The sequence below is a fragment of the Fringilla coelebs genome (genome assembly GCF_963513975.1).
Source record: "Fringilla coelebs genome assembly, chromosome: 14".
NCBI classification, from domain to species: Eukaryota; Metazoa; Chordata; class Aves; order Passeriformes; family Fringillidae; genus Fringilla; species Fringilla coelebs.
The window spans coordinates 78,116-105,906 of NC_140040.1; the positions used below are offsets into that span (position 1 = coordinate 78,116).

General features: G+C 43.9%; 3 protein-coding genes across 4 annotated transcripts; 1 reads left to right on the forward strand and 2 right to left on the reverse strand.

Annotated features, from left to right (window-relative positions):
- Nucleotides 1–47: 47 nt before the first annotated feature.
- On the reverse strand, nucleotides 48–8,574 carry KARS1 (lysyl-tRNA synthetase 1). 2 transcript variants are annotated; one of them, XM_084214942.1, is made up of 14 exons: nucleotides 8,398–8,574; nucleotides 7,619–7,763; nucleotides 7,247–7,412; nucleotides 6,766–6,859; nucleotides 6,303–6,489; nucleotides 5,923–6,048; nucleotides 5,054–5,173; nucleotides 4,691–4,853; nucleotides 4,415–4,588; nucleotides 3,583–3,668; nucleotides 2,775–2,860; nucleotides 2,334–2,460; nucleotides 520–663; nucleotides 48–227 (listed from the first exon to the last, which is right to left on the reverse strand). In XM_084214942.1, exons 1-14 carry the CDS (start codon nucleotides 8,463–8,465, stop codon nucleotides 150–152), a joined length of 1,764 nt encoding a protein of 587 aa, XP_084071068.1. In that variant the 5' UTR covers nucleotides 8,466–8,574; the 3' UTR covers nucleotides 48–149. The 2 variants fall into 2 exon arrangements, with proteins under 2 accessions (XP_084071068.1, XP_084071067.1); XM_084214941.1 differs by lacking the exon at nucleotides 8,398–8,574 and adding an exon at nucleotides 8,200–8,355.
- Nucleotides 8,436–12,448, forward strand: TERF2IP (TERF2 interacting protein). Its single transcript, XM_084214943.1, has 3 exons — nucleotides 8,436–9,016; nucleotides 9,122–9,198; nucleotides 9,805–12,448. The coding sequence occupies exons 1-3, from the start codon at nucleotides 8,524–8,526 to the stop codon at nucleotides 10,243–10,245; spliced, it is 1,011 nt and encodes a 336-aa protein (XP_084071069.1). The 5' UTR covers nucleotides 8,436–8,523; the 3' UTR covers nucleotides 10,246–12,448.
- Nucleotides 12,449–13,503: 1,055 nt separating this feature from the next.
- Nucleotides 13,504–19,500, reverse strand: LOC311159257 (carbohydrate sulfotransferase 4-like). Its single transcript, XM_084215238.1, has 2 exons — nucleotides 19,380–19,500; nucleotides 13,504–15,537 (listed from the first exon to the last, which is right to left on the reverse strand). Exon 2 carries the CDS (start codon nucleotides 15,522–15,524, stop codon nucleotides 14,346–14,348), a length of 1,179 nt encoding a protein of 392 aa, XP_084071364.1. The 5' UTR covers nucleotides 15,525–15,537; nucleotides 19,380–19,500; the 3' UTR covers nucleotides 13,504–14,345.
- Between the last annotated feature and the right edge of the window lie 8,291 nt (nucleotides 19,501–27,791).

A 27,791-nucleotide genomic window follows, 5' to 3' on the forward strand; every position in this document is an offset into this window, starting at 1 on the left:
CGGCGGCTCTTGCGCAAGCGCACAAAGACTCAGAGACGGGTGCAGAGAAAGCTGCCTTTATTGAAGGTATGCGCCACTCCAAAGCTCAAGCGGAGGTGCCCTCGCCGCGCTCGGGCTTCACGCGGAGGTGCCCGCGGCGGCCTGGAGGCTCACACAGAGGTGCCCTCGCCGGGCTGCGCCTCCTTCTTGCTGTCCTCCGGTTTCATGGCGGGGAAGAGCAGCACCTCCTGCGAACAGCGATAGTCAGCGGCCGCGCCGACCGGCAACACCACATCCCGTGCGCAGGTCTCGCGAGAGCTGCCCTAGCGCGGGCTCCGCTGCTCAACCGTGGGCCTCAGACGGCTGAGCAAGTGCGCCAAGGGGCTTGGCCCAGGTGGGATTCCACGGCTTAAAAAAATCTCATACAGCTCCATTGTCAGGCACTGGTTCCGTCCAAGAGATGGCCAGTTTGGCCGAATCCCATTCCCTCTTCCCTGACAAAGCCAGCAGTAGGAAGGCACTACCACTGCTTATGCTTACCTTGATGTTATTGGAATCTGTAAGGAACATGGTCAAGCGATCAATTCCCATGCCCCAGCCAGCTGTAGGAGGAAGACCGTACTCCAGTGCAGTACAGAAGTTTTCATCAATAAACATGGCTTCATCATCACCTGCAGCTTTTGCCTAGATGAGGAAATTAATAGTAAAACATGAGTTGTACAGAGCTAGATGCTCCTGCTAACCCCTAGGAAGAGGAGGAATACTGCTCTTTGTAGCAGCCATGTAACTGATGAAACCAAAGCCCAATAGAGCTGTGCAAATGAGTAACAGATGAAGAAATCTCAGCACAGAGAACACTGGGGGTCCTTGGTATAGGTGCTCCCAAAATAGTTCTAGACTCAATTCCTTTCTGACATATAAGTTTTCTATCTTGGCAAAAGCCCAGGCTCTTTACATCAGTAAAAGCTGTCTTTCAGAGCCATATGGCAGCAGATGACAGCAGAATGAATTTCTTTCAAAGGCTTATGAGGTTCTTTATTGGTAGCAAGTCTCCTTTCAATGTTTGCAGAAACAACAAAGCAGCATAACTGGTGGAATCCAGTTCCAGCTCCACAAATAGGGCCTGTTTTTGTCTTCTCAAGTAGAAAGACTAAAAAACCCTACACTGAGATGTTAACTAATACACTTGACCCTGACAGCCTCCAAGTGATAAAAGTCATAATAATAAAAATACAGATTACCTAACCATTTAAAATTGAGAAAAACAAAGCCAAAAATAAGTGTCAAAACAACAGCAAACATTTCTGCTAACAGGTTCAAGGAAGACTTTGCAAAGACTGTTACAGCAAATTTTTCTCCTTGAAATCCTGAAATGAAAATCCTACAGCAAACTGTCATCCTTCATCTCAATCTCCACTTTTACGTTAAATTTCAAGGCTAATTTTCATTCAATACATATAAACGTGTCTGTAAAGTCTGGCTATAATCATGAGGAAACTGCAGCAAGCATAAATACAACAGACCAAAAATTAAAGTATCTGTAATATTATTAATTTTGACTGAACATTTTGAAATTTACTATCAAGTTCCTTAGTTAACATAAATCTGTTTTCCTGGCTTTGACAATTGTTTAAACCTCTCAGGCAGTGTGAAGCCATTAGAAAGAATATGAAGATCGGGACCTCTGTTTCTGCAGACCACATCATTTGACCTCAGTCATGTGTGACCAAGCAGGCATTCATGGATGTGTATACCAAATTAATAACAAAATGAGTTTCAGTCAATCCTTTTGGAGGCTTCCATAGGGAAATCTACTATTATAAATCTGCAAGCCTAATAGTTCCCAATGTGCAGCTCTATCCTGTGAGTCAACCTAATATATTAGTACTCTGCTCAAGAAAATTAAGATATCTCTTAGACAGCATTCAAAGTCTTATGGGACATGAAAATTTATTTAAGAACCTAGAAGTATGATGTTGTATGACTACATAAATACTTAACTAGGGAAAAAAAACCCCAGCCTTTCAACCCGGGAAAGACAGAGAACTTTTTGCACGTTTGTGTTTTCCCAGATTAGTACTTTGGGTGGAATAAAAGGGAAGATATTCCAAAACAAAGTTGCACTAAAAAAACCTAATCAACAGCAGTATTTCACCTTGTTTACCTTAAAGAGCTAGGTTCCTACAAAAGGAATTGTATTTTAATGACAGGCTTTTACTTGAGTGACAAACACTCACTCAAAGTAGTAACAACTCTTTTGAGCAGTAGGTGCTAATGACAGATTTGGGACAGACATAGGAAATACTATTTGCTTACATGCCTGTATGACATTCACTATCAGCAAGACACCATACCTTGGCCTGATCCTCAAAAAGCTGACGCTGTCGGAAAGGGTCATTAAGTTCTGTGTATGCATTGCACACTTCCTTCTTCATTACAAAGAGTTCAAAGCGTTCTGTTAGTCCCGGAAGAGAGCGATGCCTATTTGAATTAGAAAAAAGAGACATACCTTAAAATAATCTTACTTTTAAGAAGCAAATAGTACATACATTACTTAGGGGCATTGCTCACACTTAGCACTAACAGCTGTCAAAATTTCAAAGTACTAAGCATTGACACACCTCTTCCCTAGATGATGGGTTTCACAGCTCAGGAACCAATGTTTATCTTGGTCTGTGTTAGAATTCCCAAACTAGCACACAAATCAAAATCAGTTTTCACATGTGCAACTTTTTTTTTTTTTTTAATTAAGTAGAAGACTTGAGTTACACACTGACCATGTATCATACTCTTACCATTTGGCAAGTGGACTCATGACCTGGGGGTGATCACAGATGAATGTAGGGTTGATACAGGTGACTTCCAGAAATTCACCAACTAACTGGGAAAACAAAACCAAAACAATGTAAGGTCGATACAAGTGACTTCCAGGAATTCACCAACTAACTGGGAAAACAAAAGTGAAACAATTATGCAGTGTACAATTATGCACGTTCCTAGCACTGCCTTCACCAAGCACCCTAATTTACTCTCTTTTGCTACTGAAGAAGGTACCAAAAATCTAAAGAGTTTCCAAAGTATTTCTGGTTGTGGTAATGTCTTCATCAACAGAGAGTGCGTCCTAGTCAGGTAAGGAAAAATGACACAGCAAAAGCCGTATAATAATTCCATTTGCACATTACAGTAAGGGCCAATAGGAAAAGCATCAAAAGAACAGCTATCAGACAATATCTGGGTACAAAAAATACAGCTGCTAGAATGATATTGTACTCCTACCCTTTTGGTTAGCTACACACAGATGCACACATCTCACAGACAGAACTGACCTACAATAAAGCAAATCTGTTTTAAACATAAGTGACCAATTATCCAACTAAAATCCCCTAGTGCTCAAGTTAAGCAGACACAAGTAAACTCCACTTTGGTGTAGACAACATGAAAGAAGATTGTGACACTGCAAGTTTTCTCACTGCAATATAACAGCTGAAGTGCATTGCAGCATGCTTTTCCTGGTGCAGCTAAACCTTTTCTTCTAAGAGACTTCTGTTGACACAGAGAGATCCTCAAAGACATTAGGATTATAAAAACAGCACCTTTACTTACTTTGTCAAGAAGCCTAGCTGTTGTCCTGGGAGGTGGACATTCAACATTTCTCTCCACACAAAGGTTATCAAAGAACCTGCGAGTTTCTGAATATGCAGACGAAAATTAGAACAGTCATCTCAACAATCATTTTTTGTTCTTACTAGATCCTTCAACATTTGTTAAGAGTGACTTGTAAGATCTCAGTGGTAGACATGGAAAACATGAGCTTTAATGGCCATCTAGAGAAATGGTGTTTGGTTTTAACTGTTTACAGTAAAATAGTAGTTATTTTATACTTCAGAAATTTGATAATGGTTAAGCATACACCACACAACTGCTGGATGTTATTATTTGGGGCCGGGGGGGGGGCAGAAGAGGGAACTGGACGGGGAAAAACAATCACTATAAATTATACGAACTTGTTTCCTTATCTCTCTCAATTCCAGGAATAAAATAGCACATAATTCCATTTTTAAGAAGGCCCCAAATAATCATACACCCAAGCTGCAGTTACAGGTGTGGAAACTCAAATGCACATGAGATAAGAAATAAGAAGCAAAAAGCTGGATCTCTTCAACAAATCAAGAACTCCATACATCAAGCTTCTTGAGTATATCCTTTTACATATACTCAACAAAGAAAGAACCAGAGGAGTCAGATCCTGCCAAAGATGGCAAGGAATGAAGGCTCCTTTCTGGACTCACGTAAACCAACAAAACAAGAGGAAAGAAATCGTGTGTTAGCACTACTTCAAAAAAAGCAGTTAACAGACTGCAGCCTGAGAAATGGCAACCTTTTGGCCACTTTCTGTTACTGAAGAATTACAGGACATTCATACTCAGCATCTAACCTTCCGTTTCAAAACACTCAGTTGATGGAAACTTCACTCCCAGGACCTTTTCCAGATCATACACCATGCTAATTCGCCGGAAGGGAGGAGTAAAATCTATCTCATAGGCCTGTCCATCTTGACCATCTGGATGGTAAGTGATCTTGTAAGTCCCAGTAATATGTTTCACCATCCCTACAAAAGGAACAAGAGGTTTAGAAAAGGAGCATGCTACATAATAATAACTGATTCTTCCAGAGATTCTTACTCTTTTTAAAAAAATATTGCATACTTCACCTGAAAGCAATTTCTCTGTAATTTCCATTAAGTCATGGTAGTCCGCGTAAGCCATATAAAATTCACAAGTTGTGAACTCAGGGTTGTGAGTCAAATCAATTCCTTCATTCCGGAACTGACGCCCAATTTCATATACTCTGTCGAGACCACCAACCACCAACATCTAAACGAAATGAAATTCTAGTAAATACACTTTCTCAAAAGAACTTAAGAGAGCCCAACACATGCAACTGCAACACAACCTTACAAAACTCATTCATGAGACAAGTCCACCTTTCTTCAAAAATAATCTTCGTTCTAGCTACATTTACTTTTCTCAATACAGTTTGAGGAATATAGGCATAGCCATGAGAGGCAATTTACCTTATGGTAAAGTTCTGGAGCAATTCTCATATATAAATTCATGTCCAGTTCATTGTGGTATGTGATAAATGGCTTTGCCACAGCTCCACCTGGAATTACATTCATCATAGGAGTTTCAACCTGTAACAATAAAAAAAATTCCCCTGTTTTCACAAAACCTGTTTCCAAACCAGAAATGCATAGATCAAACAAACAAAAAAGCCCAAAATGGTTAGTTTTGATTAAAAAAAAATCTCTATTTCACTTACAGTTTGGCATTTCAGTGTATGAAAACAATTCTGAACTAAAGTCCACTGAACAAAACTGCACTTTTTTCATGCAGTCAATAATAACAAATTCATCTGTTGCACTGAAGAGTCACTCATATTTACTACAAATGTGAACCTGCTGGCTTCATGTTACCAAAGCCAGGAACAGTGTGTGGCATTATCACAAAATCCTCTCTCTACACTACAGAAAATTGAACTTGACAAGGCCAAGTGCAATTTCCTGCACCTGGGTCAACACAATCCAATTCTGCCTACAGGACGTAGAACTGGCTTTTATATCCAGAGGCAAAACAATATTTCAAAGATGCTGTTTTCACCCTAATTTACTGAAATATGGAAAGGACAGTAGTAATTTGGAGTATTACCTTTATAAAAGGTTCCCAAGCGATAACCTCACCAACTGACAAATAATCTTAACTTTACAAAGAGAGGAAAGGAATTGCTCCCATTACATTAAGCTGATAAAATACACCATGCTGAGGCAGTTATTGTCAGTTCTGGAAGTACTTCATATATGAGCCTGAATATAAAACATCCTTGAAGCTAAAACTGTATAAACACATTCAGTATGCAGAGAGAAAAAAAACACTGATGCCTTACCTCAAGAAAGCCCAACTCATCTAGAAAGCTACGAAGGTAAGTGATGATCTTTGCACGGGTTATAAATTTCTGCCTCACATAATCATTAAGAATTAAATCCAAGTATCTCTGACGATATCTGGTTTCCTGAAAAGAACACGTATCTTTAGAACAAGCTAGATAAAATGTCATGCCAAAGGAAAAAAATACCAAAACAAAACTAATATTCCTTTGTTGACTGATAATATCAGTAGTTAACAAACATCATCCAGTCAGACCTATCTGTGGCATTCTTGCCCATGGCAGGGATGTTGAACGAAATGATCCCGAAGGTCCCTTCCAACCCACACCATTCCATGATCTGTCAAATTGCTTCCAAGACTGACAGGTATGACAAATACCTTATCTTTGAGGCCAAAATGAAGATGAGGCAACATGTGCAGGCATGGAGACAAGAGAGTGATTTCATAAGGAATAATACTCAGTTCCCCTTTCCTTGTTTTCCCAGGGTTCCCCTCAACACCAATAATGTCCCCACGACGCAGCTTGCTGTTAACACGGAAATAATCTTCCTCGGATTTGTAGAAGCTGTAATTGCAAAACAAATGTAAGCACATTTTGTTTAAAACTCAATACTCACAACTGTCCCCAAATGCCTCACAAGACAAAATCCATTCAAAAAATATATGTTATTTTAACAGGAAGTCAATCAAAGCAAAACATCCGAAGCAAAACATTACTCGGCTGCCTAAGCCAAACCACAGATGAAATAGAATATTCCATCTCAAAATACAGATATCTAGACCCCAAAATGTAGTGCAGTTTAGAATGCTAAAGTGAATGCTGAGAATACCTCTTACTTACCTGGAATTTGCCATGACCTGCAGCTTGACTCCTTCACCACGAAGATCATAGAAAATCAGTTTCCCTCCAGCAGCACGCTTTGCGTGGATTCGACCTAAATATCAAAAGTATGCTAGACATCAGGAAAAGAGTCCCTACCAGAAAGGATACAGGGGCAAAAGCCACAGTACTATCACTCAGAATCATCAGCTTTGAACTACTTAACTGTGAAAGAAAAGCAGTTAAGTCTCAAAATGAAATCTAGTGCAAATAAGATTGTAAAAACTTTGGGTCCCAGAACCCATGTTACATACAAACTGATCTTATAGTTGCAAGGGATGTTGCACAAGTCCACTCAATCTGAAGGGTATGTCCTGAATAGTTTAACACTGCTACAAGGTTTCATGTCTGAGTAAGAGATCAGCAAAATTCAAAAAAGACCAACCCATCAATAAAAGCAGCTAAGACTTTCCATTTTTCTGTATCCCACGTAAACTTTTACCTGCCACTCTCACGGTAATGTTTGTCAGGTGATCTCCTGGCTGCAGGTGGCTGTACTTGTCTATAAAATCTGAGAGAGACAAGTCAACGTGGAACTTGTGGGGATAGGGATCTTCACTGGAGCCCTTCAGCTGTTGGACTGCATGGCTACGGATCTTATAGTATTGCTGTCACCAGAAACAAACAAAATCAAATTATTTTATCAGAATCTTAAAATATGTTACAGGCTAGGAATTTAAATGTAGCTGCCCTAATGTAGGAATATACATCTCTCCCCTTTTAACCTTTTAATTACCCAAGAATAAAAAAATTAAATGCTAGTCAGTAAGACTGATTCACAGAACATCTAATAAGCATGGGACCAGATGCTCACATTTGGATCCAAGCTCTCCTCATCAGCACCAACATTATCCTCAGAAGTCAGGGAAGGCTTATTTGAATGCTTTTCACTTTGCTCTTTCTGTTTTGCTTCTTTTTCAGCTGTTTTTCTCTCAGCCTTTAAACGTCTCTTCAGCTCACTACAAAAGAGAAGGAAAATGGATGCAGCAAGTACTCTAATACTTCTACAGGGAAACGACTGGCAGGATTCTGCCAAAACCGAACAGTACAAATAACCCCACCACTTCTCTTACTTTTTCCAATAGCCAAAATAATCCCCTACGATGCAAGCACTCACAGAAAGTGAAAGCGAAATTAAACATCGCTTAGACAGACCTTGCCGACGCGTGCTCAAGGACTTGACGCACTCCATTTTATCCATAGGAGCCTATCAGCCCTACGCAGCGTGTAAGTGAAAGAAGGCAAACCCCCCGCTAAGTAACGTAGGGTTCCCGAAGCCACCTTCGCGGTCCAGCCCATTCCCCCATGGCCCTCAGGCTCCCGTCGCGCTCCTGACCCCACCTTCCCCGACTCCGTAAGGAAAGAAGCGGGCCAAGCCAGACGCAAAGCACCGACCTGCTTTGGTCGTGAAGTGCCTGCTGCCGTCGGAGCGCGGGCGCGGCCCTCCAGACCCAGCTGCGGAGCCGCGCAGCGCCGGAGCTCAGCATAGCGCTCCGACGGGCGCCTTGACGGAGACAACGCACCGGCTCAGCTGGACACACTTCACTTTCACCTCCCCGGCCCGGCCCCACCTGATTACCCGCCCACCCTCACTTTTTGCTGAGGTGCGACTCAATCTCCTCCACGTTGCCTTCGCGCGCCGCCGCCGCCGCCGCCATCATCGCCCCGCAGCTGCCGCCGCCTCCGCCCTTCCGCCCTTGCACGCCTGCGCAGGCAGTAATGGCGGAGGGCGGAGTCTCGGTGGCGATGGCGGGCGGCCGGGTCGGAGCAGCGCGATCCCGATCGCTATTCTTGTGGGATGACGGGCATCCTATGCGGTTCTACCTGCGGCCCGGGCTAGCCAAGCTGCGCCTGGCGCCCCTAGTGCTGGCGGGCGGTGGGCGTCTGTGTCGGGTGCAGGAGCCAGGGGCCGTGCTCCTGGCACAGCCCGGCGAGGTGGCTCCCGACGGGGCCGTCTCGACCGAGTACGTGGCGGAGTGCGTGAAGCGCAACCAGCGGCTGCCGCTGGAGCCCTTCCTACTGACATCCCACGGCCGCCTGGCCTTCACGGAGGCGGAGGATGCGGCGCTGCTCCAGGCGGTGCGCGGTCAGGGCATGGTGCGGGTGAGCGGCCGTGCGCTGTGGATAGAGCTGGAGCGGAGCGGCCTGACGCGGCACAGCTGGCAGGCCATGCGTGACCGTTACCTGCGGCACCTGCTGCCGCGGCTCTGGGGTGAGCGGGGGCCACAGCGGCGGGGCAGGGTTGCGAGGGGGCGTGGTGGCGGCGACCGGCGTGGGTCGCTGTGGCCTGGCAGACGATCCCCGCGTGTTTCCGCAGAGCCCCCGCAGACGGAGGATCCGACGCAGATCAAGGGTCTCTTCGCGGCAGCTAATCGGGAGTTCGAGAGCACGGAGGTAAGCGACTGGGGCCAGCCTGGGGAGCAGCAGCCTCCACCGCACGCAGTGCTCGGGGCAGGCCTTCCCCGGTGTCACAGATGGCACCGGGCAAACTCATGATTCTAAACCCCATTAGAAACTCATGATTAACACATGAAATTAGTTTGCACCGCGATACCACTTCTGCTGTGGCTAAACTGTGAGCTGTCGTCTATGTGGTTTGCGATAAATGGTGCCTGGCTGGTGCGATTTTCTTCCCTGTGCAAGTTAGCGTGAGGAGGTTTATGTCATGGGGGTTGTCACATTAAAAGCTGTATTAGCAAATGGAAGTCATCCTTTCACCTCAGGCAAAAAATGTTCCTGCCATTGCATCAACACTGACTTTTGCCTTTTATGCTTTAGTTTGTTCAAATTCTCCCTTATAATTTATGGATTTTTGTGATCATGTGCAGCCTCTAACACATACGGCTTTGCTTCAGTCACTAACTTTTACTATGCTTAGTAATTTCTGACGTTTTAATACATACACTGTAGAGTCAGAGTAAAAGGTGGTTGGTTGCAGTGGTAAAAGATTTGCCAGAAAATACTATCTCTAATTGGTGATTCCACTTCTCTTACCGTTAGTCAGAAAGTGATTCTTCAGATGTTGCAGAACTTTCCACACAAGATGGAGTGAGAAGGTCCCCAGGAGAAACAGCATCTGAGCTGAAAACTGGGCCAGAGGACTCTGCTTTCCCTGACATTCAGTTACAAAGGCAAGAAAGACCAAAAAGCACTTGTTCTTCTTCCAGTATGGTGGGACAGGTAGTAAAAACTATGGAGCGCTTCATGGAGAAGTTTGCTGTAGACCTGCTCACTGTTACACAGGCCTTTCTGAAAAACAGCGGTGACGTGGAAGCTACTTCATACTTTCTGCAGACTGGGCAGCGCTTGGATGGGTACCCTGTATGGAGCAGAGAGGATGATTTAGAATTGCAAAAGGATGATGAACATGTCAGAAATAAATTGATAGCCAAATTTGGAGCTGAAAATGTAGCAAAGCGGATAGTGTTTAGAGAGAGTTAACAAGAGGACATTGATCTAGAACAGTTACATAAATGTAATAGTCATTTCAGAAACACAGTGGAAAATTTGATCAAAGTTCTGAAGTTTCAGAAATGCTTTTATTTTTTTTGTATTAAAATGTCTGTTTTGCATCTCTGCAGATCTAAGATGCAGCTGCTTTAATCAAAGGAATGCTTGTACCAGGCTGTATATTCTGCTTGGGAAAAATACACCAGCTTTTGGGGTTGTGAGTAATAGTTGAAGTAGGAAATGAAAGTTGAGGGAATGATCAGAGGTTATGTATCTATCACCTAAGTTGCATTTGAGAGAGAACACTATTACTAGGATAAAGTCATAATCTGAAAAACTCAGTACTTCTAGCCAGAAATTGTGCTCTGGTTACTTATTTTAATACTATTTGAAGCAAGTCCTAAAAATCTGGAATTCACTCTTTTGGTGAAATAAAATGGGCTGGCAAAGGCGAAGTTTGGTTTTTGGATTTTTTAACCTCTCTAAAGAGCTAACATTTTGGGTTTTTAGCATATTGCACTATGCCACTCAGAAAATTAAGGTGAATTGTGAAATGGCTGATGTTAAGCCAAATTAAAATTATATTGAAAATTAAAAAAAAAACAATATAATGAGACTGCTGTTTCAGGAAACCACTGCAACACCAACTGATTATTCAAGGAGTTACCCATTGTAACCAAATAAATGCTAAAACAGCATTATACAGTGCTTTACTGGACTAAAAAAGTGAGAATTATTTGGCATAGTTGTGCTATTCAGACTTTGAACAGTTATTTGAGATTCCTGTGGAAGCCAGACAAGCACTTAATGGGGGAATGCAAGACAACATAGCTAATGAAGTTTTTTTTTTTTACATTAGGAATGTTACCAGCTTGGTTTGAAATCCAAGTTTTGCTAATGACCAGGTTCATGAACAGGAGACCTGTCACCTTTTGTAGCTGAAAACTCCTATTTATTCTAGCTAGGGCTATGTACACATGTCAGTAGCAACATAGTGCTGCAATGGTCTTGTTTAACAAAACTGCTCTAGAATTCAAAGTGAGAGGTAGAATACATTAAATAGCCGCAATATAAAATGGTCAGATTTACTCTGTCTCTTTATAATTCAAAGTGGCACGTATTTTAAGAGTGAGTTTGTCTTATTGGAGCAATTAGCCTAAGGTGCAGTGCAAACTTCTGAGTTCACATACAGTGTTTTTGCCTTTGCTGAGCCTTATGGACACGTTGTCTAACGCTGAGAATCTTTCCATGTGTACTTGTGCACTCAGTAGCTGTAGGAACTAAGACACAAAGACCACAGTTTACTCAGTTGCCCTCTTTCTTCTGTTATGAACTCCTAAAAGGCACTTCTTGTCCACAGATGCTCTTGCTTGTGCATGCACGTAGGTCTGGGTCTCTTTTAGCAGGTGAAAACCTGGAGGACCCAGAGGTGACACCACGTTGTATGGTTCTACTTCTGGTTCTGTCTTCCCACGATAAAAATCCTTGTTTTCTGTGCTTTGTCTTACATACAACACAGTTATGCTCCTTTCAACACGCTGGAGACAGTTTGGTTTTCCGTATTCCTATCAGGTTCCTCTACTATCACAAAAGGTCAGGAAGGTTCTTTTTGTGGCTCAAAGAAGTTTCTTTCTATTATTGCCTGGAGCAGCAATATTTGTATATACCTGGAAAAGTGAGCAAAGAGGCAATGCACATACAAGAACTTTGAGTTAAAGAGAATTCTACAGACAGAAATTCTGGGTCTGCAAACTATTATCTGAAATTTTGGTATTTCCTATTTGCTTCCTTTTAGAGTTAGCCAGCATTCATCAAAGTAAATTTATTTCTCTGCTTTCATAACTAGAGTTACCAATGAAAAACTGATTGTATGCACCAGTTTGAAGAGCAACAGGCAGGAGTATCACAGAGTCAGCTTTTGAATGTCATTTTGACTGGAGAATTTTCCATCTTGCATTTCATTAGTATAAAAACAGAGTTTACTCTTTTAAACTTGTACAATGTAAACTTAATGTTTGCTTCTAAACAGACTACGTCCTTTGGCATATGCATTTTTATTGCGTATGCCAAAGGACGTAGTTATAATTTTACATGTCATCATCAGTATCTTGATATTTTGGGAGATTTTTGTTTTCTTTTCCTCCTCCAAAAAGTATTTGGATTTATCTTTGCCCGAATCAAGACAACTTTACATTTTCATGTAACCAGACTGGCAGCAGACTTTGCTGTTCCAGAAAAAAAGAAAATCCTATTAATTGTTGTATTGAGGAAATATACCTAAAGGACTGTAATAAAAGCATACTGAAATCAACAATTCTGCATTTTCTCTGATTAAGCTTAGGAAGCAGAAGTGTAAGTAATTTTCAAAACAGTACATTAGAAAAATGCATCATATGTTACTTTTACCCCATTTTTTTACTGACTTGAAACACGGTGGAGGTTTTTATGCAGGTAAACACATGATACACAGAATTGATTGTATCCACTGAAAACAAGTATTCATAATAAAACTTAAGCCACTCAAGCTGACATTGGTTAATGTAGAGATAAGTAGCAATGTACCCAAAAGAACCTATTTTTGCTCAAAATCCAGCTTCTTGGCACTTACAGGAGGAAGCTCTTCACTATAACTTCAGTAAGAGCAGGATTTTAGCTGCTTTTAGCTGAATATGTTAAGTTCCATTTTAAAGGGGCTATAAGGAAAAACAGTGGCTCTGTCCTCCTGTGGCTCAGTGCAACTCCCACTTCTCTATGTTAGCCTGCCCTAAATTTGCATAAGCAGAGTGTAAAGGAGGATACCTTGCTTTCAGTGAACTTACCTACCATGAGGCCAGTGCTGCCTGCTCAGCATGGATTTTGTCCTTCAACACAATCCCTAGTAATAAGACTATTATTTCCATAATACAATATCCCGCCCTTTTCAGGGATTAGAGGTTTAGCTCTAGGAACACAGATACCCATATAGAAAGGGTATCCTCCTCTCCTTGTCTTCTGGAACACTTAAAACCAGGTGAAAACAATTCTGTTGTTCAGGTTTGAACTATATATTCCCATTGGAGGTGGGAGAATGGCATAGTCCGTTAAATTTATTTTTTATGCTCCAAGACTAGAAATACTCTCACCAAATATTTCAATAGGAGAAATTCCTGATCTTCTATTGGTTTCTTCAATCCACTCCCATTAACCTGTCTTTCAGTTTCGGTATTTTTACCAATGAAATCTATGTCTTTACCTTGTCTTTAGGATCTCAGCCTTAGCATGAATCTTCTGCCACCCATGTGGACTGTGGGAATTCCCAGGAAAACAACTGTTCTTGGCTTTGAAAGCGAGAATACAGAATTATTTCAGCTAAAAAAAAATATGGATTCACATAATCACAGAAATGGTTTCCCACAGGAAAACCCAGGAGGTTTTTTTTCAGCAATAGCTGGTTTATTCCATTTTCTCATTATACAGTAAGTGAACACAAACATTTCCCCACCTGTGCCACCAAGGCTGGATACTCAGGCACATAAATGGAGCAAAAGAAAAACTGGACTTGAAAAAGCAACCATTAAAAAAAAAAAAAAACACAAAAACAACTAAAACCCAAAAACCCACAAAACAAAAAAACCTAACACAAAATCAAACCAAAGCCCAACATCTTTCCAGAAACCAAACGTCTGGTCATCCTTGCATCTTTTCTGGCACTACATATCATGCATGGCAGCATGTGAAGCAATATTTTCTTTATTCAGCTTCCTTTTATATTTCCTCTTCCTTGGCAGTGCAATTGCTCCATGTGGTTTCCCTAGTCTTCAGCTGTGGTCTGTGGGGGGTTTGAGCTTCTGCCATCTAGTCCTACTCCTTTGGCATTCTGTGTGCTCCAACCTAAACATAATTAATTTGGAAAACAAACTTGCACTACTTTAGCCTCCATTGTGGCTGTATCTCCAGGCGTCTTGGAGAGTGACCCTGTGCTGCTGAGAGCTCTCCTGAATGTAGTCAGGTTCTTGTACCACTTGCTCTTGCATCTATACATGCTCCTACTCTTCTATGCCTGCACCTCTGTCCTCTTTAGCTCTAGTGAATAGTTCAGCATTCTGCAACCTTCAGAAAGTAGATGCAGAGACCAGCTTTTCTGCCTTCAAAATTTGATTCTCAGAGGAGTTCTGGGCAAACAAAAGATCCAGAGACATATTTTTCTGCTCTTCTTCAGACTGAACAAGCCGGTAGCCCAGCAAATCCATTGCATCTTTGCACACGTTTTGCACTTTTTCTATTTTCTGGAAGGGAAGTGTCTTTCTCCAGGCCTGGGATACTCTCAGTGCATCTCTCGACCCAATATCAAAGGCCTGTGCTCCATGACCTTTTCCGTGGGTGATGTTGTGGACCCACTTCTGAAGCTCTGGTGTGAAATGGAGTTCTGCGAACCTGTACATCTGAGCAGCCCTTGCTAGCGGGTCTCTGACAATGTCTTCATAGCGAACCAGCAGATACCGGTCTTTCAGGAAGCTTGGAGCAGCCTGACTTCCTGCCTTGTATATCTCAACGTGGCTTTTGCAGATTACCTGCATTGTGTTGTAGGGCCCCATTTCTCCCTTTGTCTTCTGAGACCCCACAACAATGTTACTGTCACGTTTCAGGTCTGCCATTGCGTTCTCTCGGGACCTGAACACAGCCCGGGGATCACGTACCAAATGAATGATTTTGAGGTTCAGGGATGGATCAGTGAGAAGGGGATAGAGAACTTTCAGGTCAAAGAACCTAACTTCCTTGATGGCAACATGGCTATAGGTTTTACAGGCTTCCTCCACCTTGCTGAATGGGTACTTGCCACAGATGGTCTTGCAATTGCCTGCAGTGATTATGTCACTGCGACTGAATGAGTCACAAGCAGGTGGGGAGCACAAGGCTCGGCTTGTCTCCCACTGAAATAAATCAGACTTTTTCTTCTGGCTAGACATGTAAGCATCAAACACAGACATGTCACACAGAAAGACCGACCTGACTAAGTCCCGCACTGCCATGTGTAAGACTTTGGCACTGTTCTGGTACATCTTAACCCAAACGTGCCATGCAGGCTCCATCAGGTAGAAGACACGGGGGTGCTGGCTGAAGATTTGTCCAGTGAAGGAGGATCCTGACCGCCAGGAGGAGAGAATGAGGATGTGGACAGGAGAAGGTTTTTCTTCCATATGGGCATTGTTGCTGCAGGGTAGGAAGTAGATAAGAAGGAAGGACAGAACTACCAGAATCAGGAGCACCTGCACTCTTCTAGACTTCACCATGACTCCAAGGGACCTGCAAAGACAGAGGGAGTTCAGCATCACAAGATGATGAAAAAGGCAGGATGTGGTGCATCAGGCTCCTGTGCTTCCCTCTGCAGGCACAAGAGTTTGGAAAGCTGCCACACTACTAGTAACCCTGTGACAACCACTACACAAGGTGTCTTTGCAAAGGACATATGTACTGCAGGGCTGAAGGTTTTCTACAGCAAAACCACTGTCTGTCAGGAAGCCATTCTAATAGAGTCTTAGAAGATAGTGAAAAACTTGTCTGCACTTTTATCAAAGTTTAAGAGCTAATTGAGTGCACTGAAGTAAGTCGGTACAGACAAATGTGTACTTCATGTGCATAATCACTGCAAACCATCCTGGCAATTTTTATGAAGGAAAAATGCAAACCCTCCCTTTTTGCTGAGGTGTTCAGGATTCAACAGTTCCAGATTTTACTTTTAAACACCTTGCTCTGACCAATATTTACAATTATTTTTATGCCGATATGATGTAAACATACAATGTAGGTTTCCTTTTTGTTTTGATTATACTCCTTTTGAAATTTCAGGAAACATTTATTGTCACCACACATATTGTTACCAAAGGAAGAACTGTAATAAATGGCACTGTAATAAATCCAAGAACAGTATCTCCTCCAGACAGAGCTTTGTAGGCAATTTTGCTAGAAAGACCCATCTTTGTGTAGGCAGGCTTAACTGCTTACCTGCCCCATTAACCCCCTTCTTGGCCTAACTCCTTTTTAACGGCTGTCACTTGCTATCCCTCCCTCCAAGCCCACTCGTCCTATTGGTCTTTTATGAGGAGACATTCAATAGAATGTGCTAGTTGAACTCAAAGGTCCGCCCAAACATGGGTTTCATACACTAAACCTCTCTTCTGCCTGTGGAGGATGACTGAATTATTGGAAAATGTCTAAAAACTTTCATGCCATTGGAGACATGGCATGAAAATACCACAGAAAGAATTCATAGCCTGAATACCAGCTGGCACAGTAATCTGAAGGAAATACACCACTGAAGATGGGATCTGAGGCAGAAAGAATTCATTAAATTTTTAAAAAATACATTAAAGAACACTTTGCCAATTACTCCTGTCTTGTGTGCTCTCCTCTCCCCCAGCAGTGCCTGACTGTGCCTCAAGTACAGGTTGGGTATCTGCAGCATGGGCTGCCCCTTGGGACGGGCTCCTTGTGCAGCGCTGAAGCCCAGGCAGCACAGAGTGCTCCCCATTGCCATCTGCCAGGTTTGTCAGTTTAGCTGTGCCGCAGTGGAGACTCACCTCTCTTGCTAGTGCAAGCTTGCTTTGTATTTTCCCAAGGTGAACTAAAACAGAAAAAACTTTTCTGGTTCCTAGTCATGGTCAGTCCTTCCAGAGGGATGCACAGCAAGACAGGACAGAGAGAGCAGGGCTTTTAGGGCAGGATGTTAATGCCATACAGAGCAGCATCCAAGCCCAGGCCCTTACAGCTTTGTACACTGCTTTTGTGCAGTCCACAGTTGCACGAGACTCAAGCAGCTATTCCCATGCCAAGCAGCAGCCCCCCTAGTCAAGCAGCAGAGGTATAAAATGACTCAGCTGCAATGCAGATATTGCCTCCCTACTACATGCTTGCCATGCCATCTGGGTCCACAGTAATTTTGAACGTTCCCAAAGTTTCCCTAACCTCCTCCTTATGCCCTGCCTCAATTTTCCTCTGCAGCAAAGCTTTCAGACTAATTTGCACAGGGGTGCCTCCTCCCATGATTTCAGGTCCTCTAGTACTGATGTTTTAGATTTTCACACAGTGACTGCTGCTAATCAGCAAGGAACAGTACTAATCTTTGCCTCCAACGTACATGCATAAATTGGCTTTTTTATCTTAGTAACCTGCTGTGCATTTGTGTTGAGCTTAGGGTTTATAAGACAGCAATTATAATTTCTCAGAATAAGGAAAATACCCAGCCTGAGGGGTAAGTCTGGTTGTTGCCAACAGGTGCTACCACAATATGAATTTTACTTTAGTAATGTCTGGCAAGGATGGGGCTGGGGCTGTGCATTTAGAGAGGGACCACATCATTCCTGCTTCCTGAACAAGAAGCCCTCTGATTTTTTTTTTTTTTTTTTTTTTTTTTTTTTTTTTTTTTGTTACAAAAATGCCCTGTAGTGTTCAGGTCTGACAAGGAGTTGGATCAGGTTGCTATTTGGACCAACCCTAGGAAGAGCTGCAAACAAAGACTATTGTAAAAATAAGTGATATATCAGCTTCTTCCTTGCAAATGAACACAAGCAGTGTTTACCAAAAGTCCTGGCTTCCAAATGAACTTTGATGATATCACTTCCATCTGGCACCATTAATATTGTTATTCTAACTCCTGACAGAGTTCCTGGAATATAGCCGGAAGCTATTAATTGAGAAAAATTCTGTTGAGCAGACATGAACAATGGCATGAAGGTAGATACCCAGGCAGATTTAAAACCACACAAAGAGTTGTTTCTTTGGAAACCTACATGTGAATTGCTTGAGTATGACAATGAAATCAGGTTTTTCTCAGGAAACAAGAGTATACTTTTATCCCAGGGTGGGATAGCTGGATGTTTTAGATATTTCACAGAGTGACTGCTTTTGATAGAAAGGACTTCATGTTAGACCACAGTTTCAACAGCTTCTTCACTCATATAAGAAGCAGTGATAATTGTTGCCATCACAAGTCTGTTCCACAGAGAGTAGAAGAACTGAAATTAATTGTGTGCCTGATGAAGAGGAATGAAAGAGCAGCATCCTATTATACTATCTATCATACATTCCCTAATATGAGAGAAATACTGATTATATAACCTTATTTTTCACCGCTGTATTTCTCAATCATGGGTGCTGGGATGTTTCTAAACTAAGGTCTTAAGCTTAACCACATTTTCTCTAAAGCAAACATCCACAATCACCAGTGATGGAATTAATTTCATATTGCAAAAGTGAAAAGATGAAGTTCTCACAGAGCTGGCAAGTAAAGATCAGCCCAGAATAATTGAGACAATCTCGGCTGCAGAACATGAAAAGCAGACTGTTAGCAGTGCGTGTGCTAAAAGAGAAGAGCCAAGATTTGGCTGAGAGCAGAAAGAAGTGGAAGAATCTCAGGGCACAATGGATGCAGTGTCAACATGTTAGTGTCTCCCACAGCAAAGGCATGTAAATACTGCCAGAGCAGCTTGTTTCAAAAAAAAAGGAAAAAAAAAAAACAAAAGGAAAAAAAAAAAGCAGAGTCTTAGGCTTTTCTAGAAAAACGTAGGGATCTTGGAAAAGCTTGATGTTGGCAAAGAGCAAGTGTTACAGAAAGCACCAAGCAGCCCAAGGGAAATGCACCCATGAAAAGCACTCAGCATTGGGTGCCATATCCTCAGATTACAGGTTTATTTAACATGTGCATGTCTCTGGCAGGTGTGAGGCAGTTATGGCCCAAAACCACCTTGTGCTGTGCAAACTAATGTTGAGTGCTCTGCCAGTCTGAGGGAGTTCTCCAGACATGTACAGTGCTGTAACGGTGGCAGTATAGCAAAGAGAATCTGGCACCAGAGAAGCTCCTGCCACTGGTCTTTGATGGCACTGATGGTTGCTCACAGTTTTTTCAACTGCTGCTTCAATTTGGCCTGGTCCATTTTTGCAGAATGAGAAGTCATCTGCCCATTCAGGGGTGAGCAGCTGGCATGACTGTCACTAGTGGGAGAAGCTGAGCAAGGGCACTGAGAAGACAGTCTGGAGAAGCAGGAACTACCCTCTAAGCCAGATCTACAGCTTGTATACAGAAAATTGTCACAATTTGCTGGCATCAAGAGCATCTACGCTAGATACCAAGAAATGGTTGAAAATCTCACCTTAACAAGTCCTTGTGAAGCACCACCAGACCTGATTCAAGCAAAGTTGCCCTCACACACGTTCACTGCTGTGGTACACACGTCTCCAGGCAGTCACACGAACAACAGTGCATTCATGCACAGGCACTCTGTCTTCATGCTGGGGTCTCACATACACGTGTACTTAGCTCCTACCTACACCTGTGCCTGCCCCTTCCTGTCCTCTTCGTGTACATCCCAGCTCTAAGACCGACTGCTCTACACTGCCCGCCTACTTTGACCAGCCTTAAACTAGGAAGCTCCACCCTGCACTAAGCAAAAGGTACGGAAATGGCAGCTTCTTGCAGGGGTGTGAATGACCAAGTGCTGCTAGTAAAGGAACAGGGCCAGAAAGTTCATGAAGGAGACTGAGATGTACTTTAAACTCCTATTACAAGCCCCAAAAAATACTGTCGCCTGTAAGAGCAGGAACAGGGATGTCTGTAGAATGTCAGAGCAAAGACAAACAAGTTGCAAAGATGACCAGCTTGCCCACCATGAGTGCAGAGATAGGGCATACTTTCCTACTATTGCTCTGGCTGGTTGTTGTGTCAGCAGATGCAGATTCACATAAAATCTTTTTTACTCTTCTCTGTCTGTACCTTGCTTGAATTAAACATTTGGGGGCTGGGAAAGAAAACTGTGTGAAAGGACAAGCTGTGAAAGGAGCAGCTGGACTTGGCCTGTTAATGATTCACAAGGGTGCTGGAGTTGCAATGGGACTGTGCCAGGTAAGGCAGTGAAACAGGGCAGCACTGGGCTCAAGAGAAATACTTACACACAGAGACAGTTGCTTTGGGTCATTCCTGTTCCAGGTCTCATAGATTCTGTCACACAGTCTGGAGAGATATAGACCTCTTAATGGTGTCCTCTTTGTGTTCCCAATGACTGCACTGCTGCTCTCAGGGCAAGTAGAGTATAGGAGACAGCAAAAGAAAAAATCTGGGCAAGGCTGGTGCTTCCAGCAGGAGGGACAATCTGAATGGGGCAGGTCATGTTCCCTTTCACTTGTTGCGTTGCAAACACAGATGGTCAAGCCCTGGTAACCCTGGGCTGGGAAACAAGGTGAGAAGTTGGCAGTGGTCCAGGTAGGGCCCTGTGGAGAACCATGCAATGTTCGGTGCAATCTGGACTTCTGATATGTGTTCCCATGCCCTGCACTGACGCACAGGATTTCCCTGTTCATCATGAGGTGTTAGAAAGCCTCTGTAAAGGCACGACTTGAGTGGCTCTTCCTAAAGGATTATTCCTCCCTGGCTAACAGCTGCATGAACAAAGATGGATCAAAACTTCTGTTCCAGCTGTATGTAGTTCACCCAAGATATGCTGATCCCTTGGCATCAATTTGTAGACTTTATGACAGCACTGAGTACTACTGTGCAGTCATCTTGTCAAAGGGTTGAGCAGATTTTTCTACTTGTATATATGCCATGTCCCAGTTTTATTTGTCTGAGCTTTCCACAGGGCATCCTCTGTAGTATGAGCAGTTGCACAGAGGAGAATATGCTCTTCCTTCGATTTGAGATTTGGGAGGACAAACTAGTCTGGCACACAGTTTTTCCTGAGACCTGCACATTGTGACACTTGAAGGAGGAAACCTCTGGCTCCTGGAAACAAACAACATGCTCCCCATATGTCTGACTCAGAAGCTTTATGATGCAAAGCAGAAGGATGTTGGGTTGGAGTAATCCCAAGCACAAATACAGGCCATGTGGAAAATGGACTGATATCAGCTCTAAGAAGGACTTTGGGGGTGGACAAGAAGCTTCACATGAGCCAGCCGTGTGTGCTAAGAGGCCAGAAACCAGTCACGTTCTGGGCTGTGTGTCACCAAAAGCTGCAGGATGGGCTGCAGGATGAAGGAGGAGATTCTTCCCCTCTACTCTGTTCTGGCAAGACCCCACCTGGAATACTGCATCCAGCTCTGGGGTCCTCAGCACAGGAAAAACAAAGGCCTGTTGCAATATGTCCAGGGAATGACACATTTCTATTTTCTACCCTTTCTCTGTGGACTCAGAGACTAGTGATCTCTGTGAACTGCCCATGTAATCACACTTTGTATTTCTTGCACCCCAGAGAAGTAAGCAGTATGTACTGTGCGCCCAAGCATGCATAAACAGGTCACACCTGACCCAGTGCAGAAACAACAGAAATAGGCTGAGGAATAATGCAAATGGTATAGACTAGAGTTTACCTCCACAGTGCTTATACTGGAGATTCCTCCCTACCTGAAAGCATGCTTTTGACAGCTGATAAGAGAACCAGGCATACCTATGGCAGTGAAACCTGATCAGCTGTAAGGTTTGACTAACCCCGTGCCCTGTCTTCTGCCATCATCTAGAGGAGATGCCTAGGGAAGAGAACAAGAAAAACATTTCCTCCCTGAAGCCAGGGATCTGGAGTACACGAGTCACCTCTCGGAACGCAGATGTTAAAAATAAGCTAGTGAGTGATGCCCTGGAAGATCCTGTTTCTTTCTGTTGTCTGTGACAAGAGTGATGTCTGTGAGTAGACACAGAAGCTGTCTAAAATCAGTTCAGATCAAGCTTGTCTTTGCATTTTATATCACCTAGACATTTTTCTATTCACTTTTCCAGACTTGTTTGGAACTTAAGATGCTTTTGGCAGCAACAGGATTTCCTGGCAATATGGGTATGTTTAGCTGCATGTTGTGGGAACTGCTTTCCTCTGCCATGAACCTACAATAAAAAAAAATGTATTTGGAATAATTACAATTTTTAAAATCAAGACACAGGAGTAATTTCTCCCTATTTGCAGTCTTCAATCTACACAAGTTTTTGATATCTGCTCTTACATGCCCTGAAGAACAAGACTCATACCAGGCTGATATGTAAAGCAGCTCAAGGTAATCATGCTGCCAAAATCTCTGTCACTTTCAGGTGTGTGATGGGATAGTTCACATTTTCTGCATCACAAAGGTACGATGCTGGGGAGCTGCTGTAAGGGCCAATGCTGTGATTATGCATTGGTGAATGTTTCCCTTTCAAAGCAGAGGGATTTCAGCTGTTTTCTAGCTTACACTTCTGAAGCTGTAGAGGAAAATGAAAATTTATGACTCTGCAATGTCACTGTTCACACAAGGGCCATGCATGGTCTCCTGTGCTGAATTTGAGTACTGCTATATTTTGTTTTGAAATGCACAGGAAAAACCCTGCTCCTTGCAGTAAACAAACTTGACAGTAATCTACCAAAAAAAAAAAAAAAGTCTCTATGTCAATTGCTCATTACTTATAATGGGTCGAAGGCAACAAAAGGGAATTCTGCTTTCAGAAAAGAGTCTTTTTAGTCTTTTTTGGTAGGGATGCTGTATACAGTCACCCTGGTTGCTTTAGAAGTCATCATTCATAGAGGATGGAAAGAATGCAGCAGTGAGGGAAGCTCCAGAAGGCATAGGAGCAGAGGTGCAATGCCTATGTTAAATTCCAGTCAGAGAAAGTTCTTTCTGAGCTAGAGCAGATGTTGTCGCATATGCCTTCCAGAAAGATGAAAAATTAGACAAATTATTGATATGGTGCCCTATATGGCAGTATCTCTCAAAGGACAAGCTGATGTACCTGTGGCTTTTTCCTTGTGTTTGACGTAAGTTTTAAAGTTATATTTTTATTTAGAGACACTTTGAGATAAATAGACTTGTCTGAATTGGCACATAAAAACCCAAAGCTGTGTCAGGCAAGAGCAAGGATAGTGGCTAACCTTTTTCCTCTCTCACCCTTGCACAGTTGCAGTATCATTTCTTGCCTTCATCGTAATATAGCACTCTAATATCAAGTGGTGGGGGAAGAGGAAAATGAGAAAACACAAGAGAAAGAAGGAGGTCACATAATACTTTATGAACACATTACAGAAATGGGGAAAACAGTAAGAAATATATATATATTCAATTTTTGAATTAATTTCACTGGTCAGCTTCTGCCTTCTTGATGTGCATCGGCAGTCTAAAACTGGAAATCAGCACAGGAACTGAAGGGGGAGCAGAACAGCTAGTTTAGAGTGGAGAGAAACAAGAGCAACAAGCAGACCTGAGGCATGCACAGCCCATGCAATGTGCTGGAGTGCAGAAGACCCTGTGCTAGCACCAACTATTTCTGTCAGGTATCCAGGAAATAAGTAATTCAGACTTATCGACAACACCCCTTTGCTTTGGCAGTTTTGGGGAACACTGACCCGAGACAAGTAAGGAAAACAAAGACAATATATGACAAAGCAAAGGGCTGGTATTGATGTGGGCTCCCAACACTGTAAGAGCCCATACCAGACAGCCAAACCATGAGGAAGATTCCAGTGCTCCTGCCCTTCAGGAGGCTCTCCCCAATGCTGGGGACTGAGGCTGAAGGCCAGTGTAGAACACACAACCTCAACCTTGTTCTGACTGGTTGTTAAGCTTAGCTAGGTGCCTTCTATCTACTGGAACCCTGCTGAGGATGTGTCTTGTGTGGCTGTCCTGTCAATGGCATGACTTTGACTATGCTAAGCCTTCCTTCTCCTGCAGAGCTCCTCTACACTCTCATAGTCTGGTTTACAAAATCCCTCCCATTCACCTCGAGTAAGTACTGTCTCCCAGCCCACTGCTACCACCTCCTCTTACATCCACGATCTCTTCCTGGCCACTTCTCATGCTTGTGGAAACCTCTATGTGCCTCTGGTGGGCAATGCCACCAGAGCAGGTCAGCTCCTTTGGCCCCTGACAAAGCAGCATGCCCCAGGAGAACAAGGCTATGTGCTAGGACTCACATACAAAGTTTTTCACAGACACCTTCCCTTGGGGTTCCACTGCCATGCACTGCTCAGGCCTTACCTGAGCTCCTTGAAAGGCTGGGCTCTGGTTCAGCAGGGCCTCCACAATCATCCCCCAGACTGCTTCCTTGCAACCATCCTGGGTCCAAATCAGTGAAAACCACATCTTCCCACTGCAGGTGTACAGCACGGCTACACAATGGCAGAGCGCAGGCTAGCGTAGACAGGCTCTTGCAGACAAAGGCCATGGCCCCAAGGCAGGAAGACCCTCAGAGACCTCCCCTTTGGTCTACTGACCAGCTGAAGGCAGTCAGGGCTACTGAAAGAGGGAGTGGGTGAGGCCAGCACCAGCACCCAGGCTACCTTGAGGTTCCTAAAACACCTGGGGGAACTGATGATCTCACTGCTGGCAGGTGCAATTTATCCCAGCTTACCTGCAGTGCCAGTTTCCCTGTCAGGGTTGAACCTACTGCCAGCCCCTTTGGAAGCTGAGGACTAGCACACCTCAAGCTGAGAAGTTTCTTCATTTCTCAAAGAGAGCCCAAGGCATGAGGCTGTGTCCTTGCCTAGGTCCCCATATCTGAAGTAAATCCCCCTAATCCTAAATATGGCCAGCCCAGACAGCACAGAAAAGGGCAGACACACGTGGCAAGCCTGTGCCAGGGTATAGCACTGCTGCTCCCCAGCTAAGACAGGGAGGATGGCTGTGGATCGGTGTGTGAGCCGGCACAAGGCAGGATGCAGTAACAACCACAAAAACACAGATGAAATGCAGAGTAAATTTATTTCCATTACCTCACCAACTAGGGAATCCTCAAAGCAGGACCCAGGCAGAGGCACACAAACAGGGATGCCAGCACTGTGGAGTCTAGTCCATGCTCAAGGATCACCAAACCTGCTGTTTTCACAGGTATATCAGGGATTTTTGCAGGCACAGTTTACCACTGAGATTTGATCTTTACCACAGCAAAGCAGGAATGTCAAGCATTTTCAACAGGGTGGTTCTAAGTCTAGCACAGACCTATGTTATATAAAGACAGATGTACCACTTACCAAACACACAAGACTAAACAACAATTAGTATAATATATGTGTTTTTCTACACTTCACCTGCAAGACACTTGAGTGTATTTACAATCCTCCTTGCCAATCTTCCCTTATTTTCCCACAATCAGTTCTAAGGGGACTGGGGCAGCTCTGCTTAAGCTCTGCAGATCTTGTTTGAGCATCTCCGAAGAGCAGCTTCAGATCTGTGTCTTGACTTTTTCCTTGGTCTCAATGCTGCAGGAGTTTCCTTTGGCACAGAGTACCTCCAAACTCCAACTTAAGCTAGTTCGTATGGCTGGCAGGGTGCTCTAACCTACGCCCACACCATGACGCAAAGCATCTGTGAGTATAATACCTGAAAAATGATACTAGCACATTTGTGGTTTAATGCTAGTTTGCTATTGCATCAGGGAAAATCTAGGTGTGGTCAAAAGGATATGTTTACAAAAGATGACAATGGAGGATGTGGCTTTGAGAAATCAAAATATCCTGAGATTTATGAGATAGACATATGCCTATGTCTCTGGCTCTCTCAGCCTTCTCAGTTAAATGTGGCTGGGACAAAAAGAAACAGGATTGTGTTGATTATTGCAGACTATTTGCATGTTAACAGACATCTCTGCGGGGATTCTGAAAGACAAGGGGTTCCTGAAGGAAGAGTGATCTCAAAAGATCAGCTTTCTCTAAAACCAGGATTTGTTTATTAGTAGTGGGGATTAAAACCACGGAACCTAAGGTACATGGAGGAGAGTTGAAGGAAGCAGATGGTACATGAAAACTGTAGTAGGTTCAAGATGGCATAACAATGCAGCAACATCATGCTGTAAAGGTCTCCTGGTCCAACAGATCCTTCATACACCACCCAGCTTGTTACTTGTCGATGTCTTTTCTTAAGCCATTCTGGTTATTCAGCTCTATTTGAAGGTCTAATGGCATGAAATCTCTGAAGCTGTGTACCATTCACTCATAGCCCCAGCTTCCCTCTCTTTTTGTTCTGGGATTGCTTTCCATAAAAGGAAAAGATGTAGCATGGACACTCAGCTAATGTGTCAAAGACCTTTCCATACACTGCTATCTTTCTCATTTAGCCCTCCCCTCTAATGGAGTACTGGTACCCAGATTTTGTATTGGGCAAGGTAAGGAGAGACAATTAGACGATTATAGAACCTGGCAGGACTGGCCAGGTGTAATCTAGAGCTGGCTCCTGTCATTGGGGAGGCAGGGTTGACCTGTGGATCCCAGCCCTGTGGGAGGACACGTGAACAGAGCTGCAGGTGGCAATGTAAGGCACTCCACAAGTTGCCCCTCTGACAGTTCCAGAAAGGGAACATCTCACCAGAACACGTGTTGCAATGGGCATTATCATCTCCTCCCATTTCCACTGAATAAACAGACAACAGGCCACCAGTTCCTTATTACTTTATGGAGCTGACATATTCAGCAATCAGTAACCCTGGTACCACTGGCATGTCACACACACCACAAATAGTATGAGCCATGGGGTGCCACCCCATGATTCACCACTACAGCAGAAAAGGCATGCCAAGCCTTGAGTATTTAGGCATGGTTGGCTCCAGTCCTGGGGACAGTTGCCTCCCTGCAGCAGCAAACACAGCACCCACTGCTCTGCTGGGGTCCACAGTGGGGGAGGCTTTGAGGGCCAAGGAGAAGGTGCGGACATGACTGTTCTGTGGGGAGTGGACAGGCTGCCACAGCAAGCTGCCAACATCATCAGGCCTGGCTCCAGTCTGTGTCAAGCTTTCAGGGCCCATCCTGCTCTCAGGGTTGGTGGGTTTCTTTGGGGGTCTGAATCACTCTCAGCATATCCCCGCTGGCACACAGGATGGCCCTGGGCACGCAGGGCCATGCCTGGTGCACTGCAATACCATGAGGTAAGCAAAGGTGACCCACACAGTGACCAAGCCTAACCTAGCGCAACAGCAGGACAGTGCAGGACTGCCATGTCAGAATTTTTATTAATAAAAAAGTTACAATAACTTACTCCCTTTATCACACAAAGGGCTCGGTATAAAGAGCTCTGGCCTCCTAAGGTAACAGGGAAGTGAGAGGTGGGTACTTTTCTCTTATCCTCCAAGACAGCAGCCTTCTCCTGTCCCCAAGGGGAAGTGTGGCCAGCACCGGAGGCACAGGCCAACAGGGCCCTTGCCACAGGGCCCAACCCAGGAACAACCTTCTGCCCCTGCTTGCAGCTGGTTCACGGTAGCACAGACCGACACAGGGCACAGATGCTGAGTCTACAGAGACACGGGGAACTGGAAGCAAGAGGATGTGCAAGCTCTAGTGGAGGAGGAGAGAGAAGTGTCTTCCTCTTTCCATAATGCTGAGGAGTCTGTGGAGCACAAAAAGTGAAGCAGCAGGAGAGTGGCTGCTTACGGGCAGGGAGAGGTGGGGCTGGCTGGAAGCAGCCTTGCCTGCCCAGCTGCTGCCTCATACAAGGCCTAGCCTGACAGAGGCAGGGGGCCAGCTGCAGCTACTTGTCACACTCCAGATCCTGGGCCGCCTCAGCACCCTGGTAGTGCATCTCACAGAACTCCTGAATGCGACTGCAGGCCTCCAAGATCATCTCCTCAG

Bases quoted from the DNA above. Each gene is read 5' to 3' on its own strand.
- TERF2IP (XM_084214943.1), top strand. From the start codon at position 8,524: ATGGCGGAGGGCGGAGTCTCGGTGGCGATGGCGGGCGGCCGGGTCGGA. The intron at 9,017-9,121 runs GTGAGCGGGGGC...GTGTTTCCGCAG, and splicing joins CCTGCTGCCGCGGCTCTGGG to AGCCCCCGCAGACGGAGGAT. The intron at 9,199-9,804 runs GTAAGCGACTGG...TCTTACCGTTAG, and splicing joins GGGAGTTCGAGAGCACGGAG to TCAGAAAGTGATTCTTCAGA.
- LOC311159257 (XM_084215238.1), bottom strand. From the start codon at position 15,524: ATGGTGAAGTCTAGAAGAGTGCAGGTGCTCCTGATTCTGGTAGTTCTG.
- KARS1 (XM_084214941.1), bottom strand. From the start codon at position 8,291: ATGCTGAGCTCCGGCGCTGCGCGGCTCCGCAGCTGGGTCTGGAGGGCC. The intron at 2,861-3,582 runs GTAAGTAAAGGT...TTGTTTTCCCAG, and splicing joins CAGCTAGGCTTCTTGACAAA to TTAGTTGGTGAATTTCTGGA. The intron at 2,461-2,774 runs GTAAGAGTATGA...TAATTCAAATAG, and splicing joins ATGAGTCCACTTGCCAAATG to GCATCGCTCTCTTCCGGGAC.